The 20,371-nt window shown below is 40.3% G+C and overlaps 1 protein-coding gene across 3 annotated transcripts; it reads right to left on the reverse strand.

Moving 5' to 3' along the window:
• Positions 1-11,876: 11,876 nt before the first annotated feature.
• Positions 11,877-19,705, reverse strand: sult5a1 (sulfotransferase family 5A, member 1). 3 transcript variants are annotated; one of them, XM_085271057.1, is made up of 8 exons: positions 18,992-19,705; positions 15,996-16,126; positions 15,382-15,700; positions 14,891-15,102; positions 13,614-13,740; positions 13,426-13,517; positions 13,029-13,209; positions 11,877-12,220 (listed from the first exon to the last, which is right to left on the reverse strand). In XM_085271057.1, exons 2-8 carry the CDS (start codon positions 16,011-16,013, stop codon positions 12,108-12,110), a joined length of 1,062 nt encoding a protein of 353 aa, XP_085127183.1. In that variant the 5' UTR covers positions 16,014-16,126; positions 18,992-19,705; the 3' UTR covers positions 11,877-12,107. The 3 variants fall into 3 exon arrangements, with proteins under 3 accessions (XP_085127183.1, XP_085127175.1, XP_085127191.1); XM_085271049.1 differs by having other exon boundaries at positions 18,479-19,705; XM_085271065.1 differs by having other exon boundaries at positions 15,382-15,793; positions 18,992-19,702.
• Positions 19,706-20,371: the final 666 nt, after the last annotated feature.

Consider the following 20,371-nt stretch of genomic DNA (forward strand, 5'->3'; position numbering starts at 1 on the left):
TCATCATCTCAACTGTCAATTAATATGTGTATCCATCATTTACATACTGCCTTCTTGCAACTCGCTGAAAGTTGCGCTTGTTTCATGCTCATAGGAAACTGCACCTTTCTCTGTCAAACCAGTGTGTTTATCTCCCGTTAAGACTCGAGCTAAAGCTAAAATGCTAGCAGATTTTTTTTCTGGTGGTTTGCACATGTTCCTTGTGGATAAAGCACTAGTATTTCACCGTTAACTAAGGAAAGACCAGTATACAAAGCAAGCTGCCAGTGTCTCAGCTTTTACTGCTCTGGGATCAGTTATGATTGCTGCTTCATATGGAAACACAATGACCATTAGCAAGTAAACAAGCTTCAGTGATATAGCATCGTAAACAAAGGAGTTTCATCTTGCTAACCACTTTGTCCAACATGTGCGATGTAAAATTTGAAAAAATTGTTAATAATTCATTTAATACATTAACAAAGAAAGCTCTGATGATGTGAGGTCTAATAAAATACAACAGCTCAGTTATCAAATTATGGAAGTGTTCACGTTATGTTGTGCCAAGGTTATAACAGAAATCCATCAGCTGCTATGGAGCTCTACTCAAAGACGGTATAATAAAGATGTGACATTAATATTACCCACTGCTATCTGACTCTTTATTTTGGGACCATATTTGGATGAGTGTTGTGCTCAGTTATTGGCTAGTTAGTGTTAAGAAAGAGACTCTAGACCTTCACTCATCAAAATGTAAGCATAAACTTATTCTTAAATGGGATTTCTTGTATTTGGCAATAACCAATACTACTAGAAGGCTAATCATATTAAGTCCTCCAAAAGCACAAGTTACTCAGTAACTCTAATTAATGGCCATACATCCACTGATACACATGCATATTGTAGCTGGCTGTGGGTAGTTTAAAGAAGGCTGACCTACTTTTGGAGCTGCAAGTGGCCATTTGAGAAACATTGGCATTGGCATAATTTTTTAGCCTTGGAGGTTCCCATTTGGCTCAATTTTACATTTTGAACTAACACTTGCAAGCGAAACACAACTCCACAACACTGGTGAGGAGTTCTGTCAAGGAAGAGAATGCTGCTGCTATTACAGCTCTAAAATGGTAAAACTGCTTCCTTTTAGCTAAGCTGTCAGTCTGAGACTTTTGGCTGGTTATGTGGTGAATAGATGTTGCCAATATCAACTAGTTATGAAATGATGTAAAAGGACAAATGGGTGCACAACCTTTGGACCAGTGACTATGCAAATATGGATGTAGCCACCAAGTCCTGCTGATCCATCTCAGCTTCTTAAAAAAAGAAATTATGAGCATGGGTCAGATTTGTTTGTGAAACCAATAACCTTTTATTCTCCTCCTTGATGTTTCTAAAAGGGCCATAATTTATGAAAGAAAAATTATGTTGTATTCAGAATGCTCCGTATCATCTTTTACTGACTTTCAAAAACTGAATTTTATTTTGTCTACTTTCCTTAAACACAATGATGTGAGACATCATTGCTGATACAGGTGTCAGATTAATAATGTGTCCTCATGAGGAACTGCTCTGCGCAGACGTGAAGTTTCCCTGTTGCCCATTCTGAAAAGAGACTTAAGAGCTTCAAAGGTTGAGACTACATTTCATCATGTGCAGTCATCAGCGTGAAAGCAAAAGTTAACAATAAATCAAAAGAAAATAACCCAATTCAGAATTTGAGGACTTTAAGTGTTGCCTCCACATTTTTTTTCTTTCACCTAGAGCAGCAAGACTTCAAAGATATTTTTGTCTGGCAGGTGTGTTCACTCTGCCACAAATCACGAACTGTCTCAACAACAAATGCCCTGAACAGTGATATGACGACAGCCGCCTGTCTAGTTGATTCAATGTGATAGCAAAGATAAAACAGAAGGAAAAATCAAAGTGTGGAGGAGAGATGATTGATTTTATACCTTGGAATCTTTTTCATTGTATTGTAAAGACAAACAAGTTTAGGTCAAGGAGACAGGCATAATGAGACTGATGGTCTTTATTACTATCTCAAATATATGAGTCATTTCATCTGCTTGCCATAGTCCCCAGCCTCCACGATGGAAACTGCTGCTGGCTTTTATAAAATTGCTCAAGAAATGAAATACTGTGATTCTCTTCCTTCTTCTCATTTCTTCCTCCATGCATTTCTAATTATGGTGATTTTCTTTAGTTACTTTATCTTAAAAAAGGAGGAGAGCAGGATTTTACCAGGAAAAAAAAGAAAAGAAAAACTTATAAATCAACCCAAGACAGTCAAAAATCATATTCTCTCCAACATTTCCAATAGAGGCATCCAGGAAGCGTGAAGTGATGCAAAAGTCAGTCTAATCTCCATGTTTTTTTTACCTTGTTTGTTACTTCCTGTTTTATTTTGATAGCCTGTCATCTAATATACCAATACATACATGTGTTGCCACACTGCCCTTATATCCTCCCATGTTTTTAAGCCCTTCTGTTTTTTGTTGAGTTCCCCATCAAGCTATGCGTTTTCATTTAACAAATCCATTTGGGGCCTTTTCTGCTGAACACTTTGATGTCTAAACAGTTTGAAATCAAAGCAACAACTAAACTAACTCTTATGTTTTGGGTGCACAGATGTGACAGTGATTGCTCAGCACTGCTCTTCCTCTCTGGAATATCTTTTTATCCACTGCAAACCGTTTTATTCTCCGCAGGAGTTTGCTTCATTCATCCTGGCCGCTGTTTACATCCCGCCAGACGCAGATGCGCAGGCAGCTCAGTGCGCACTCGCGGAGCAGATTCTCCACACGGAGCGGACATTCCCGGACTCTCTCATCATTGCTCTTGGGGACTTTAACAAAGCCAATCTGAGCCATGAGCTTCCAAAATATAAGCAGTATATTAAATGCCCGACCAGAGAGGAGAGGACATTAGACCACTGTTACAGCACGATCAGCGGGGCCTATCGCGCGGTGCCCCGAGCTTGACTTTCTGACCACGTCATGATCCACCTAATCCCCGCGTACAGACAGAGGCTGAAGCTCTCCAAACCTGTCGTGAGGACTAAAAAACTGTGGAGCAACGAGGCTGTGGAGGAGCTTCGCACGTGTTTGGAGACCACAGACTGGGACACATTGAAGGCTGCTTCTAACAGCTTGGACGAGTTTACGGACACTGTCACCTCCTATATCCACTTCTGTGAGGACAGCATTGTGCCATCACGCACCAGGGTGAGTTATAACAATGACAAACCCTGGTTTACTCCTAAACTCAAAAAGCTGTGGCTGGAAAAGAGAAAGGCGTTCAGAAGCGGAGACAGGGACTGCTACAGAGAGGCCAAGTACAGGTTCACTAAAGAAGTGGACATTGCCAAACATCAGCACTCTGAGAAGATGCAGCAGCAGATCTCAGAGAATGACTCGGCCTCTGTGTGGAAAGGTTTTAGGAATATCACCAACTACAAGCCTAAAACCCCCCACTCCACTGATGACTTGCTCTTAGCCAACACCCTTAACGACTTCTACTGCCGTTTTGACGAGCCATCAGGCAGCCTTCACACCTCCAACGGCCCCAACAATAGAGACACTTTGGACACTAATTCCCCCACCTCTCCCCCCTCCATAGAGCCATCACCACCTTCAAACCGTTCACCTACAACACCCCCCTCCTCACCCCACACAAAAGAGGATTTCACACCACCTCCTCCCACCACAACTCTTCATATTCATGAAGCAGATGTGAGGAAGCAGTTTAAGAACCTGAATGCTCGGAAAGCTCCCGGCCCAGACGGCGTGTCTCCTGCCACCCTCAGACACTGTGCAAACGAGCTGGCCCCAGTGTTTTCTGGCATTTTCAACTCCTCACTGCAGGCATGTCATGTGCCTGCCTGCTTCAAGTCCTCCACCATAATCCCTGTCCCCAAGAAACCTAGGATCACTGGACTAAATGACTACAGACCCGTGGCTCTGACATCTGTGGTCATGAAGTCTTTTGAGCGCCTAGTTCTCTCCCATCTCAGGACCCTCACGGCCCCCCTCCTGGACCCCCTGCAGTTTGCATATAGAGCCAACAGGTCTGTAGACGACGCCATCAACATGGCCCTACACTTCATCCTGCAGCATCTGGACTCCCCAGGAACCTACGCCAGGATCCTGTTTGTGGACTTCAGCTCTGCCTTCAACACCATCCTTCCAGACCATCTCCGAGACAAGCTTTCCCAGATGAATGTGCCTGATCCCATCTGCCGGTGGATCACTGACTTCCTGATGGACAGGAAGCAGCATGTGAGGCTGGGAAAGAATGTCTCGGACTCCCGGACCATCAGCACCGGCTCCCCTCAGGGCTGTGTTCTTTCTCCTCTGCTCTTCTCCCTGTACACCAACTGCTGCACCTCCACCCACCAGTCTGTCAAGCTAATCAAGTTTGCAGATGACACCACCGTTATTGGACTCATCTCGGACGGGGACGAGTCTGCCTACAGGAGGAAGGTTGAACGTCTGGTGTCCTGGTGCAGCCACAACAACCTGGTGCTGAATGCCCAGAAGACAGTGGAGATTATTGTGGACTTCAGGAAGCACACAGCCCCACTCCCCCCCAATCATCCTGACTGACACCCCCATCACCTCTGTGGACTCATTCCGCTTCCTGGGTACCACCATCACCCAGGACCTGAAGTGGGAGCCCACCATCACCTCCGTCATCAAGAAAGCCCAGCAGAGGATGTACTTCCTGAGGCAGCTGAAGAAATTCAACCTGCCAACACGGACGATGATGCAGTTCTACACTGCAATCATCGAGTCCATCCTCACCTCCTCCATCACCGTGTGGTATGCTGGAGCCACTATCAGGGACAAACAGAGACTGCAGCGTGTTGTGCGCTCTGCTGAGAAGGTGATTGGCTGCAGACTCCCATCTTTGCAGGACCTGTACACCTCCAGGACATTGCGGCGTGCAGCTCGGATCTCAGCTGACCCTTCTCACCCTGGACACAGTCTGTTTGACCTGCTCCCCTCAGGCAGGAGGCTCCGGTCCATTCGCACCAGAACCTCTCGCCATAAGAACAGTTTCTTCCCCTCTGCAGTTGGACACATGAACAATAACCATATGACTGTACCCGCCACTAACACATGACCCTACGCTGTGTCACTGCATCATTCCATGTTTGGCACTGATCACCACCTGCACTCGTGTATATATCTTTCTACGTAGCACTCTTAATTCTTATTCTCATGTATATATCTCATGTATAGCTCATGCACATATCTTTCTACGTAGCACTTTTAATTCTTATCCCTACTTTTATTTTTTTCCATGTCTATTTAAGTGCTATTTATGACACTATGTTTGCACTGAAGCACCGCAGCAATTTCCTAATGTTGTAAACCTGCTCAACATTTGGCAATAAACCCCTTTCTGATTCTGATTCTGATTCTGTAGGAGGTGAAGACGTGGTACCAGGAGAGAACTCAAACTCTTTGGTACCTCTGCTCTAAAAGACTGCAGGTGATAGGAGGTTTAAACCAAACTGCCTCACTGTACCAACATACTGCCCCTGAAACGAGACATCAAAGATATTTATCCTTATTACTGACACCTACCATTCATCGTACCACAAATGTAAGGAGCTTCCCATGGCCAGGACTTTCCCTTGAAAGCTCACGATTAAGAGAAGAAAACATGAATTTACAGTCCTTTCTTTGGTGGTCTGACTGTTTTTATACTAATTCCATGTCTGTAAATCACTTCACGATCTTATAACAGCTCACTTGTCTGGCATGCTGACAGTCCTGGGCAGGAACAATAGAAAACGAAGTTCTACCCCTTAAGCTGCTCGCTGAAGTGTGCGCAAAATCATTTAATGCTTTGACCTTTTTTTAGCTGAAATAAAAATCCAGAGAGTTAAAAAGTACTTCTTTTTTTTTATCTGATCTGCAGCAGAGTGCAAGGAGTTCTTCTCCATGGCTGTTAAAATATTAATATCCCTGTCAAACACCATTACTCTCTACCAGTGTCAGGGAGTGCTCTGTCTGACTCCATCACCCCTGAAAGCACCAGCATAGGTCACAGCTGTAGAATTAACATGGACATTTTTTTTAAATGCATACTTACATTTTTGTTTAGTTTATACAATCATATGCATTAGTTCTTAAACTGAATTCAGTTTTTTTTAACTGCATCTACAGCAGAAGTAGACTATCATTCATGTTAAAATATTCACTGCTCTCAACTGCCACTTTACTGAATATTTGTTACCCAAGTTCTGTAAAAACACCAAACTTTTAAAGATGAGACAAGATTTTGGAGGTTTATATGTCACATCTGATGAACTGTGGGGCATGAGGCCAAACGAAAAGAGGTGTCACACGTAAAATTCAGTTCAAAGTTTTAGCAGGTCCTGAACTCATATGGGTTCATCTTGACAGGAAGTCATTATTGTTGTCGTCTAGTCATTTTTATTCAAGCTCTTTATTCAGACTTCCCAACACAGCCCTGTTCCTGTAGTTCCCGTCCTGCTTATTTGTCACAACAAACAGGAACTCAGTTTCAAGGCAAATTTACTCTGTAAATTTAATCTTCATGGGAACGAATGGGTCTTTGTGACACCAGTTCTGCAAAATAAAGCTATTTTCTAAGTCAGTCAGTCAGTTAGAAGTGCGTTGTGTACTCAGCTGCTGGTTTGTGTACTCTGTTGTCGTGGGTAACTGGGAAACAGAATCCTTTTAGGCTTCACTGACCATTGCCATATTCACTGCACTGCACGTTTTTCGATAAGGCAATAATAGAGCAGGATTTTTTTTCCTGTCATTTGTTAATCATAGATAGCCTTATTCGTGGTAGACGTGCTTGCTTGGACACTTCCCTTCAGATTTTATCAGGAAATAATAGAGTCAGCCATCAAAACAACTGTAAGATTAAAATATAAACCAGTCTTTGTGCTGAAATGCCAGTATCTATCCTCCTGATTTCTCTTTTTTTCAGAATCATTAAAATCCATTAAAGAGTATCCATGTCTGTATTCAGTTTTTACATATATTCTTATACGTGATAATTATCATGCTTTACTGACACCTCGACTGAATTCATCAAATAGATATTTTAGTGCTGGAGTGATGTCATCTAGCCTGAATCTCTTAATAGAGCTGAGGTCTCAAATTAAGCGCGGAGGGGATCCGGCTTTTGCAGTTACAGCCACGAGACTGTGGAACAACCTTCCGCTCAATATTCATACTGAAAAGTCTCTACAGTCTTTTAAACTCTGTCTTAAAACTCTATTGCTTTGTAGTCAACCTTGTTGCTTTTAATTGTGCTATAGAGATCAAATTACCATGGGTAGCCCCTTTTTTAATGCGTTGATGATGCCTCTATTGAGTGGAGGAAAGTAACTACATATTTTCACTCAGGTACTGTAGTCAAATATTGTGACATTTATTCATGCTTGTATGTATTTATGTTTAAACATATGCCATTTTGAATGTAATAATCCAGATAACAATGTACCATAGGTTAAAGGTCATACAGCTAACATTTTTAAATCATAAAATAAACAAATTATTAAATAATATCAACAGTCCTGGCATTATGTCACTGGTGACATATGGATTGCTCTCATGTAAAAGCATTTAGGAAACAGGCTAAAAAATACAGTTATCTTTGAAAAACTGCTACTAATGATAGTAAAATAAAGAAAAACACTCTAAAGTAATGTTATGTAAGGGTAAAGTGATTTGTTCACTGTTTGCAGGGTTGGCAGTTTGATTTCTGGCCCTTGCACATGATAAAGCATCTTTGCGCAAGACTGTGGCCCAATATTAAAGACGCAACATCAACTATCAGTGGAAGGGGCGAAAAAGAAGAAATCATTGGGCAACTGCTGTAACCACAGGCCTGCTTGAGCTCAAGTTAGAGAGATAGGTTAGGCCAGACAAAAGTATTTAAGGCTCCATGCAAATCACTGGTGCCTAAAGTCTTTCACATCACACCGTTATTTTTGTTTTTACTTACACTCTACTTCTTGACGGGAACCAGTATGTTCTTCTTTAAAATACTGTGTGGTTTAGAGAGGAACTGAAATACTCTGAGTCCTCTGCAGCTGTGCCTTCTCAGGTTCTGACACAATGGGGAGGGATGATGGACCTAATGGGTATTAAATGCCATGCAAATGCCAGGACTGTCACGCCTTCCTGCCCAGAATACAACCAGTTGTCATGACTCAGCTGTGTATTGCCTTTGAAGTTTGGATAATAAGTTGATACTAAGTCATTGTAGACCGAAAATCATATATAAAGCTTAGACATGTGTTTAGAGAACACTTTTTTTCCTGAGGGAGGGTTTTAGCAGAGGCTTGCAGAGCGAGGATAATAGTAACAGGGAGAAGTTTACTCTGCGCAGAATCTTAAGCAACTTCTCGTTGTTTTTTGAAAAACAACAGCATGCCACAAAAAGACAACATGCATTTAAGTGCAAAACTTCAAAGATGTACACTTCCTTCTGCAACCAATTACAACAAAGTGACTATTGTAGCTGTACGCCACTGCCGCTGTCATAAAACTGTGCCACTGTGCTTTTTCCTCCTCAGTTTCACAAGTCGTTGTGCAGTGAAATATAAATCTACAGTCTGTGACACCCTAAAACGCTAAATATGATTTGACTGTGCCTTTCAAACTGTATATGTGCACAGTATAACAGGTACATTTTGGAGCCATTGTTGTTTAATTGTCTTAAGGTCATATTTCAGTGATTAAATATTATATTAACAGAATTGATTTAAAAATCAAAGATCTCCAAACCCATAATACAAACAAATGGTTTGTTTCCCAGAATTAAAGTTCTCTTCAGAAACACAGTCTGCTTCTTCACCTGCACCACATGTTTCAGACCATCAAAGAATTGTTAATATTAGATAACAATAACCCAAGTGAATGCAAACTCCAGTCTTTAAAAGATTATTTAATTTAATAAGAGAAAAACCTACCTGACCCTGTGTGAAAAAGTAAGTTTGCATCTTCTACCAGAAAATCCTGAAGGAGAATGTGCAGCCATTAGTTTATACCCTGAAGCTCAAACACACTTGACTTATGCAGGACAACAACAAGTGGTCTCTTCAAGATCCTTTGGGGTGACCTTAAGCAAGTTAATGCACAAAAACCCTCCAGTGTGGCTGAACTGAAACAATTCTACAAAGAAGAGTGGGCCAAAATTCCACCATGATGAAAGATTAATTGCCAATTATAACAAATGTCTTTTTGTAGTTTTTGCTGCATGTGGCACAACCAGTTATTCAAGTTTTAGGGAGATATTCACATAGGACCAAGAAGGAGAATATTTCTTTTATCAGACTGGAGGATGCACATGTTGTTTGTATCAGTGTGATGTAATATGTGTTTCCTTTAATAGCCACCAAATCTATAGGATACTGTAGCTAAACAGCGAAATATAGAGAATCAATATGAGATGATGCTTAACAACAAGAACCTGTTTAGTCTAATAATGAATTTTTAAATATCAGGATCATCAATCCATTCATTACCACATAGAGTACGACCTCTTCCTGACTTATTCTTCCTATTACCAGTTTTAGTGTAGACTAAATTACTACATTGTTGTCATACTATGACAACAATGTAGTAATTTAGAATAAGTCAGGAAGAGGTCAGGAAGTCGTTTATTTACCAAACACAAAGTAACTCACCTGCACATCTGAGACTTGGTTCAGTTTACCACATCAACATGTGAGGCAGAATCCCCACTTCCACACTGCCAGAGTAGTACAGACCTTTCTGGATCAGGAGCACATCCAAATACTTCCTTGGCCAGGATTTACTCTCAGTAAGCCTCCTACTGAACATGCCTGGGAGATGCAGCGTCAACATGTTTAAAGAAAGCCACAACCAACCAGCATTGCACAGCCGCATGCTGCACTCCTCCAGGAATGGAGGCAAACTACTCAAAAACAGATGGTCCATCTCATAACATCCAGAGCAGGCCATAACTCATGTTAAACATCTTGTATATAAGTAGATTGTCTATAAATGTGTCCATAAAATCTTTGATCTAAGAACAAAATATAAATCTCAGAATGTGTGGGCTAATTACAGCTTACAGCAACCTTTGTATCAGCCAAACATCTTGTCCTTGCCAAAACACTCTGCCATCATCATTGATAATGATTAATATGAGGCTAAATGAAGAAAAATCCAATTTTTTAAAAGTCCTGCTGTGTTTAAACCGTTTAACACTGGCAGCAGCTTTACCCTTCAACCTCCTTGCCCTCAGCAGAGTCAGAGAGGGGTACGAGAGGTGTGAAGTGAATTCTCACATGACCAAAATGTGTGAGCCTGTGTGCACAACAACAGCTCGAGAGCTTCAATCACCGGTGTTTGCATGTGGGGCTGTGTATGGGGCTTTATCAGCAGCTGATATAGCAGCACATGTGTGCCCTTGTCAATTTGAATATTCAGGACGTTGTGACAAAAATCGAAATAATCAGTGACAGAAGGTGAAAGACGAAGAAGAGGCCAGCGTCTTTTATAAACAGAGGGAAATGTGTATCCCTAATAAATGGTAAAGATAAATCAATCCAAAATTTATTGAATGTTCTGCAAGACATATTTATCTCACAATCAAAGGCAGAAGGCCTAAGCATAGTTTTCTTTCTCTCATTTGGCTCACTTTCCAATAAACCTCCAACAAACCTTAACTGCATTCAGAAGTGATGATTCTTTCATTAGGGGGCTTTCACAGCTTCAAGGTTTTTCAAGCTTGAGTTTGAATGGTTTCTTTCAAATCAGGCCAGATGACGTCTCGATTTAAAGGTGCACGCACTCAATGAAGTAGCCAAAACGCAGATTCTTGCACACTAACTGTCATGATTCGGCTGTGTGGCAGGCAGGAGAGGACCCAAACGCACACTCACGGGGACACGAGGAATAAACTCAGAGAACACAGCTTTATTGCTGGAAAGGCAGATCACAGGTAATACGAAACTAAACTGGGAAAAACTAAATATAAAGCGCCCCAAGAAACACAGGGAGAATCACACACAGCATGAGGGAGAACGCGACACCGAACTGAGGGAGATGCAGACATAAATACACAGAGGGTTAACGAGGGAAGTGGGAACACACGGGGAACACAGCTGACACAGATAACCATAACGAGACAGGGCAGGAGTGAACACAACATGACGCGTACTGACGAGAGACTGTCAAAGTAAAACAGGAAGTACACGGAGGTTCAGACAGGAGGAGAGAGAGCACGGGGAGAACACAGACATAACGGGCTGGGGAAAACATGGAATAAAACACAAGGAGAGACGAGGGCTCACAGATACACAGGGGCACACAGGAGGTAACCAAATAAGGAACATCTTAACTAAATAACCTAGGAACCAAGGCATAAATAGGGAACAAAACACAAAACACACAACAACTAAGAATACTGGGCCAACATGGCCCAGGACCATGACATCAACATGAACTGCACAGACAATCACCTGTGAAATAAAAAGCACGCTCAGTGGCTGCTCATGTTAAGTGCTGTGAGTTTCAACATCACACACTTGTTACACAGACATAAATACATACAGACTAAAGAGACTGCTTAAAAAGTCTAAAGCGTGGTTGTGCTTCAAAAATTCAAATCCAAATCAAACAGATACCTGATGTTTGAATAAAATTACTTTTTTATGCATATAAATCTGCTTAAACAGAGGTGAGGTGTTTGAAGTAAAAGGACACACAAGGACGACTCAGGCATGGGGACAAAGAGCTTTATGTTAAACCCTGTCACCTGGACTTCTCCCTCTGCTCTTTGTTGTCATGGTTACGTAACTGTCAACTTCTTAGCCTGAAGTGTAAAGTGCCACTTGTTTTGAACCAAGGAAACAAAAATGACATGACACATTCAAGCATATAAGCTTTATTAATCTATTTATAACTTAAAAAGGAGAAAAAGAAGAAGAAGACAACCTCAAAAGCATCACTGTAGGTTTCACATGAACAACATAATTAAAGAATTCAAAACATAATTATCACAAAACAAGTGAAGGGTTAACATATACTGTAATCCACACATAAATGATTAACTAGTTTGAAAGGGAGCAGTTGATGTGATCTATACTCTCGTGGTCTGTAGGACCACTACTCCCACACAAACTCTAAAGTGCTGTTCTCCATCATCTTTGAGGTGAAGACGGTTTCAAATTTTCTACTGTCCTCCTCTGTGAACATGTTTTTCCAGTCTCCCACTTTACCTGCATTGCAAAAAGGAAAGACAGAGAGAAAAGTCAAAATGATCTTTTTTTTTTGTCCTGTTTGGTTCCTTAGCCATCAAAACTGTTGTCTGAAGGCCAACAAAGACGTGATTTTCAAATATAAATCAGAAATGTATTTTAAAAAGGGATTTGGTTATAGTTTACTGGGTAGTACTGTGTTTTATATTAAAGAGTTATCATTCAGTTGAACCTTTATGTATGACAAGACTGAATAGGACTATTGAAGACTGAATAATTACCTCGTCATTTTATGCTACTAAAAAAGGGACAATTTCAAAAATTCAAATGTCTATAATTGAGTCATTAAATATTAATTGAATAGTTTCACAGCCAGAAGACCAAAGGTGATATTTCTGTATATCTCCTTCTAGATGGCGGTATTGTGAACAGGTTGCGGTTAGGCTGGGTGAAGTTGTTATTCAGTTGAAAGGAAATTAAAAACACTTAGACCGTTTAGTGTGAACAGGAACGGTGAACTGTGCAGCTAAACCAAACAGACAGTTTTTCTCTCATTACTTATTTTGAAGATAATTATCATGAAGATGAAATGATGCAAAAAGCAAAGCTACTGAGAACATAAATTTTCCTCCATTTCCTTTTATTTTCTTGAGACCTCTAAGATTCGTCTATCATGCCCTATGACACACTGATGAGAGCTCTCAATGTGTCATAGGTTACCAAAAGTCTGTCAGTAGATTATCAGCAAGTTGCATTTTTGCAGCTACTATTTTGGTCACATTAAGACACTCTCAGACATCTAATCTGCTTACAGTTCAGCAGAACTTGCCTTTTCTCATGAAGGAGCCCTTGCTGTGGTCCATTATTTCCTGAGGGACGAGAGTGTAGTTGATCATCTTGTTTTCCTTCATGCTGCTGAAGCTGCAGTGTTTCACGCAGTTGTTGACCTCGTCCTCCACCAGGGGACACTGAAGGAACGAGCTTATTTTCTTTATGGTGCCGTGCAGATCCTGGCAGCAGGAAGAAGAGTGCAATTTAAATTTCCTCACTTCACTGACATGAGAGACCTCCTTGAAATGCTAAATAATTATGTAATGAGCCATAGGGTTCAGTTTGAAGAAGTGTACTTCCACTTTTCAGACCTGCGTCTGACTTTGTGACCAGGGAACAAAGCAAATGAATATTTTACAGGGGATAGTGTGCTTAGCTGTGATGCAATAGTTTACCAGCGACATTTCTTCATAGGTGATGTGAAGCAGATTGCTATTAATCTGACTGGTCCAGCCTTTAATGTGGTCAAACCAGGAACCGAAAGAAACTGAAACAAACAAGCGTGTGAAGAAATACTGCACATCTGATCAGATTGAAACTTGTAGCTGCACAATGATACAACAAGCAAAACAGTCACCCTCACCTGTTTCATCCAGGAATCGGTCCAAAAAATCTGGAAATGAATGAGGCTCAGGGAGGAAGTTGGCCATTTTGTGGAAGTGGTAAAAGGACACGACCACATCTTTAGGATTTCTGCTCACATAGATGACCTGTGACATGACATGTGTTGTTAAGTTTACTCACAGTTATGTCCATAAATATTTAGTTGATCCTTTTTGTGGTAATCTTTCCCTCTGTGCACAACCACAGAGGATTTTAAATCAGACTATGTGCTTTTACTCCAGGAGTTTCACAAAAGTTTTGCAATAACTGTAGAAATTTCAGAGACCTTTAAACATAGTCCCCCATTTTCAGAGATTTTAATTTAACTGGACAACTGACCCACAGTGTCATAGCTGGGTGTGGTCTCTTTACTTAATAAGAAATTATGCTTTGTCCTTTACGCTCAAGAAATCATCCCTAGACTTCTATCAGCAGTCAAGATTGTTAAGTAGAATTAGACGCTTTCCCACAATGGAAACAAAAACAGAAAACACAAATATTTATCAGTTAAATTCATGGCACCTAAAAGTCTGTCAAGTCTGGATGACAGTGCTTTCTCAGAAAAAGCTGTCAATCTTGAAATGTTTCTCTGTGATTTGTGTTTTTGCTTTAAAAGAAAAAATACACAATTACTGAGATACAGCTTAATAATGAGATTTACAGCAGAAAAATCAACTAGTTGTGTTATCTGACAGACAAAGTGTAAATAATACCATAACTAGTAAAAACAACAACAACAACAACAAATAAAAGTCAAAACTCAGCTTACTGTGTACATCAGTATAGGGTATCTGTCAAATCAGTATATAAACCAGCCAAACCAGTGGAGTTAAGTTAAGCTTCCACACTACAGTCAACTGGACACTCTGCCTGATCAGATAAAGAAGTGTTGTTTGTTGTTCGGATCTACCACAAAATAATTAATAATGTCCTGTAGGAATTATTTTTAAATGAATGCATGACATTACAAATTGGACATTATTTGGCTTGTTAAATGTATTAACTTGTCTCATTGTGTTAAAAATACACATGCACATTTTAAAGATCTGATGCCGGCACGTTATGCTTTCAGTATTAGGTCTTAAATAGTCAGTAGAGTCAGTAGTTTTATAAATCCCCTTATTAGACTAGTTTGGTGCGGCAAACTGCTAACGTCAGCCAGGCTGCAGAGAGCAGGCATGGGCTCAGTGGGTAACAGCCTCCAACATTGGCGAATGTTTAGAATAAATCTATCAATTAAATGTGCACTTTAATGACCTTGGTTTTGGAGTGCTGGAGGGCAGGGCCCAGCAGGTGATGAGGCAAGTGTGTAGTGATGACTCGAGCTGTAGTAGGTAAGGCCTCCAGCAGAGCAGAGCTATAATAGTGCTCCAACCAAGGAGCTCTTTTCCAGTTTTCAACAGTCTGGGACAACCCTGGGTTCCCTCTGGTGCGTATGAGAGTCACAACTTCCTGTAGCCATGTGGTACCTGTTAAGAGGAATGAGTGAGAGGCATTGATGAGCCCACATTGATGAAATTCAGTCATATAAACCATAGAAAGTTACTCAAACTCAGCGAAATGCTTAAAATGAAAAGTAAGAAGTTATTATGTAAATTGCTAAACTCACCACAATCTATGTCACCATGTTTTCACTGAGTTGCTTAACATGCTCATCTGGTTAGACTGGAGTGTGTGTGTGTGTGTGTGTGTGTGTGTGTGTGTGTGTGTGTGTGTGTGTGTATCTTTGGAAGTTTGTTCTCTCTTACCTGACTTTGGATAAGACACTATGAGAATATCCGTATCCAGAAATGGAAAGCTGACAGCATATTTCAAGGAATCCTGAGTGTGCAGGTGTCCAGGAAACGAAATGCCATGAAACATCTCTGTGACATCTAACCTGGCCATATCCACCTTCAACAAACTATTTACTGCTTTTGATATCCTTTCAGCTGCCTCTGCTCTAATCTCCTTTTTGTGATCTGCTCTGTAGCTCTGTCTGTCTGTAGCTCCGCCTGCCTCTCTGCCTCTATGCTCTCCTGTTGTGTGTCTTTCTTGTTGAGAACACACAGACAATGACCACACAGACTGAAGCAGAAAGAGGAAACGCTAATTAACGTGTCACACAGACAGTGGGGGTTACTTGCAGTAATTTCCAAATATCGTATGCAGGTATTCACACTGAAAGAGGAAATAACAGCTAAGTCAGCAACGTGGGAAAATCTGTACATGTTAAAAAACAGAGACTGACGGGACAAAAGAAGAAAAGTAGTACAAGTGGTACATTTTCTCAATGACTGCTTTCAAAATGTACAATGGGTTTCTTTTATAGCTTTAAATGTATGAACTACTTGGACACAAAAGACTATATAGTATTACTCACCACTGAAAAACACTCCATAAGCTGCTATCAATGGCCTCCAGTCTTTCAGTCTCTCTCTCTCTCTGTCCCTCTCTGTTCCTCTCTCTCCCTCTCTGTTCCTCTCTCTCTCTCTCTCTCTCTCCCTCTTTGTGCTGACAATCAAGCCAAACACCAACATCATAAAATATACAGTTGAAACTAGATATTAAGCATTCGCAGATTCTCATTTTCACCAAACGATCGTCCCTTTCCGCCTGGTCTTGTGTCTCTTTGCTTCTGTAACATAAAGAATGAGCCGCCATTTTTCTCAGGACACCAGCGATCAGCTCAACAGGCCCTGAAGCTGTGTCCCAATTCAGGGTCTGCACGCTTGAAGTACGCGCACTACGCATACTACGTACGGTGCGTACTATAAGTATGAGAAGTGCGGAAGTGAGAGGCTTGTGAAATGGGACGGTATACGCTTTGTCGCGCTGTTCAGGTTGCCTAGCAACCATGATACTAACCGCGAGACACGGTACATACAGCTTTGTTTGACAGAAATGAAGGAGAAAAATGTTTTGTTAGTCATTCATTTTTGTCATGACATCACTTTGATTAGTTGAGTATCTGAGGCTGAGACCACGGGACTGTAAAACATGATTGTTGGGCTTCATTTCTGTGCTGAACAGTTAAGATTAGTTAGTAAATAACAATTAGTTAATGTTGTTCATGAGACTATAGTCATCTCACTGTGGTAATGTAAATATAATATGGCCAATATAGAGCTGGGCGATATGAGATTTTTTCATATCACGATGTTTTTTTCATTTCAGGCGATAACGATATCTATCACGATATAAGCCAAATAACTATATTTGTAAGATTTAAATGTGCCGTTGCTCACAAGTAAAATGTGAAATAATCAGCAGCTTGTTTTTATTTAAATATTTATTTCCCATAATAAGTTCAACAGGGTAGATGTACTTAAGGAACATGAGACTTTTTCAGATAAATAAAGGCAAATATTGCAAACTACACAAAAGGCAGCCGCTAAAGCGTTTAAGTTTCAAAACAGAACAAACGAAACAGACTAAATTGTCAATTCCACTTAGAAACAAAATATTAATTCTAAAAATAAATCTTAGTTTGTTTTACAGAAGAACAGACAAAACTGACTAACTTTTGTCAATATCAAATAAACTGAGAACTAAAAGGAAATTCTCAATCTCTCCTTGTTGTATAGCTTAGCTTTTCAAACAGTTTTAACAGTTACTTTAGTCTGACAAAAGCCGAATGACGAATTAGCGCTTCCAGTCAGAGACTGAGGCTACGTTCACACGTACACGGGTATTTTTTAAAACGGAGATTTTCCGTTTTCGTTTTAAAAAAGAATCCCGTCCACACATAAAGGCAGAAATGAAGGAAAACGCTGCTATGAACATGCCAAAGCAGCAGGTGGCGCTAGATTCCTAACCGTGCAGAAATGTTGGCCAATCAGAAGTCTAGAAGCCTCAGTGGGAAAAAGTAAACAAAGCTGGGGCATAGAATCTAGTGATGGGATTTCCGGCTCTTTTTAGAGATCCGGCTCTTTCGGCTCCGAACCGGCTCTTCAGGTTGTTTTGTTGCTTTAATTAATTTATTATTAACAATAATATAAAATTATGCACAAAAGGAATTACTAACATAAAAACAAGTGGTTTTATTTATATATGTTTATATATAAATATATGCGGTGGCCCCTAGAGACAAAACACGTACAAACTCCAAAACACATTTCTAGCATGAACTGAACTTCCAAAGCAGAGCTACTAGATCACTTAAATTACACAATTGAAAGCATGTGTGTATTGTTTGTGTATTTATACACAGGCACTCATATATATATTCAAATAATTTTAAAAAAAAGTTCATTCACCTGTTATTACCACACACCAAATCCGGTCGTTGGTACTTGCTGGCTTGTGTAGCCACAAGATAACAAAGGCTCAACACTGCGCCCAGCATCCTGGAGCACTTCTGTTGTCTTTTGTACGTGTTTTGAGTTTTTATGTGCTTCTGAGTTTTTATATGCTTCTGAGTTTTTACGTGCTTCGGAGTTTGTACGTGTTTTTTACGAGTTTTTACGTGTTTTGGAGTTTGTACGTGTTTTTACGTGTTTTGGAGTTTGTACATGCTTCAGAGTTCGTACGTGATTTGAAGTTTGTATGTGCTTTGTCTCTAGGGGCCACCGTAAATATACTTTTATTTATTCACTCCACTTAAAATGTAATAAATAAATCATATAATACAAAAATCAACTATTCACATTTCAAGTTTTAACTATTTAAGTTTTCAGCTTTTTCCTTTCACAAATTTAAAATGAAAAGAACACAAAACACTGCAAACCACAACACAATTAAATATAAATTATAATATGAAAACTAAAAGAACATGCATATTCTCTGTCATATGGACCTGCATGAATAAACTTTCTCAATCCTTTATCATCTGCAACCGAAAATAGTTGTGGATGATTACTATACCTTTCTAATGTTGTTGTCCCTGCCTCTCTTTCTCTCTCTCTGGCTCTGTTCCTGTGCTACTGAGTGTAACTACCGCCCCTCCCCCCTCTGCCCAGCGTAAAGCACAAGGCTCGCGTGCAGAGTGAAGCGGAAAAAAAGTGCGAGAGAGAGGCTGAGAGAAAGAAAAATAAAAAACCCCACGTGACGGCTCGCGATAAGGAGCCGGCTCGCGTCGTTCACGTCAAAGAGCCGGATCTAAGAGCCATTTCGTTCGCGAACGACCCATCACTAATAGAAGCAGAACCGAGTCGTATGTGTGGAGGGACAGTAACTGTGTGTATATATGTAAGCATTTAAACACTGCAGAGAGTACAATTAACAGAAACAGTATTGTAGAAATTCATTTCACCGAAACAATAACGTGGCGCACAGTGTGACGCATGCACCAGTTTATTGTATTTCCAGACTTGCTTTCGGCACAATTTACAGTGCACGCTACTCTGTTTTTTGTCAGACTTGAAATAGCCGAAATACCTTCACACTACGGAACTTCTATGGCTCTTCCGTTCAACAATCTCTCCGGCATTGGAACCATCATCTGTTTTCTCTTCGGTCACGCTCGGTTGATTTTTCTAGTCGGCACACTCATTTCCTCCATTACGTGCTGGCTCCATTACCCGCTGGCTGCTTCCCAAACAAACACGTGCGGCTTGGCACTTGTGCTGTACGTAACAAGTCACGCGACGTGACGCTGCGGCTGTGATTGGTTCGGCTCTGCGCTACTTAATTTAGATTGGCTGACCTTTTTTTTTTTTTTTTTAAGAGGACGAGAGCGGCGAGGTCTATCGCGATAGCTTAATTTCTCTATCGCGTAAAAGTTATATCGCGATACATATCGTTATCGTTCTATCGCCCAGCTCTAGGCCAATATTATAGTATTGTCAGATTATTATTCTATATTGTGTATTTTGTTGTACAGTTATTTTATTTTCAACTTTAATTTATATATTTTATCTTATCCTTTCCCAGTTAAATTTACCCTTCATTCTAATTTGTGTTGTACAGTTATTTCATTTTTAACCATAATTTATATTTTATTCCTTCCTAGTTAAATTTACCCTTTGTAATTTTTCATATTTATTTCCTATCTTATTCATAGCCTTTTCCTTTTTTGTTTTCTTTAGGTCACGAGCAGTTGTCCAAGCATTTCACTACATATCGTACTGTGTATGACTGTGTACGTGACAAATAAAAAAATTTGAATTTGAATTTTATGATATATATATATATATATATATATATATATATATATATATATATATATATATATATATATATATATATATATATATATATATATATATAACCAATAACCTGCCTCAGTACTACATGGAAGCTCCTGTCAGGCATCATATCGGCTAAGATGAACAGGCACATGGGTCAATACATGAGCGGGACACAGAAAGGAATTGGCAAGAATACCAGAGGCGCAAAACACCAGCTACTGGTAGACAGAACAATCAGCCGAGACTGCAAGACCAGACTGACCAACCTGTGCACTGCCTGGATTGATTACAAGAAGGCCTATGACTCAATGCCCCACAGCTGGATACTGGAATGCCTAGAATTGTACAAGATCAATGGGACCCTAAGAGCCTTCATCAGGAACTCAATGGGGATGTGGCGTACAACACTAGAGGCCAACTCCAAGCCCATAGCACAAGTCACCATCAAGTGCGGGATCTACCAAGGAGATGCTCTGTCCCCACTGCTGTTCTGCATAGGCCTGAACCCCCTCAGTGAGATCATTAACAAGACTGGCTACGGATACAGACTACGGAACGGAGCAGTTGTCAGCCACCTCCTGTACATGGATATAAATCAAGCTGTATGCCAAGAGTGAACGAGACATCG

The sequence above is a fragment of the Mchenga conophoros genome, linkage group LG1 (genome assembly GCF_057382185.1).
Source record: "Mchenga conophoros isolate Kocher_MC1m ecotype Shallow Benthic linkage group LG1, M_conophoros_male_GT1.1, whole genome shotgun sequence".
Taxonomy (NCBI): domain Eukaryota; kingdom Metazoa; phylum Chordata; class Actinopteri; order Cichliformes; family Cichlidae; genus Mchenga; species Mchenga conophoros.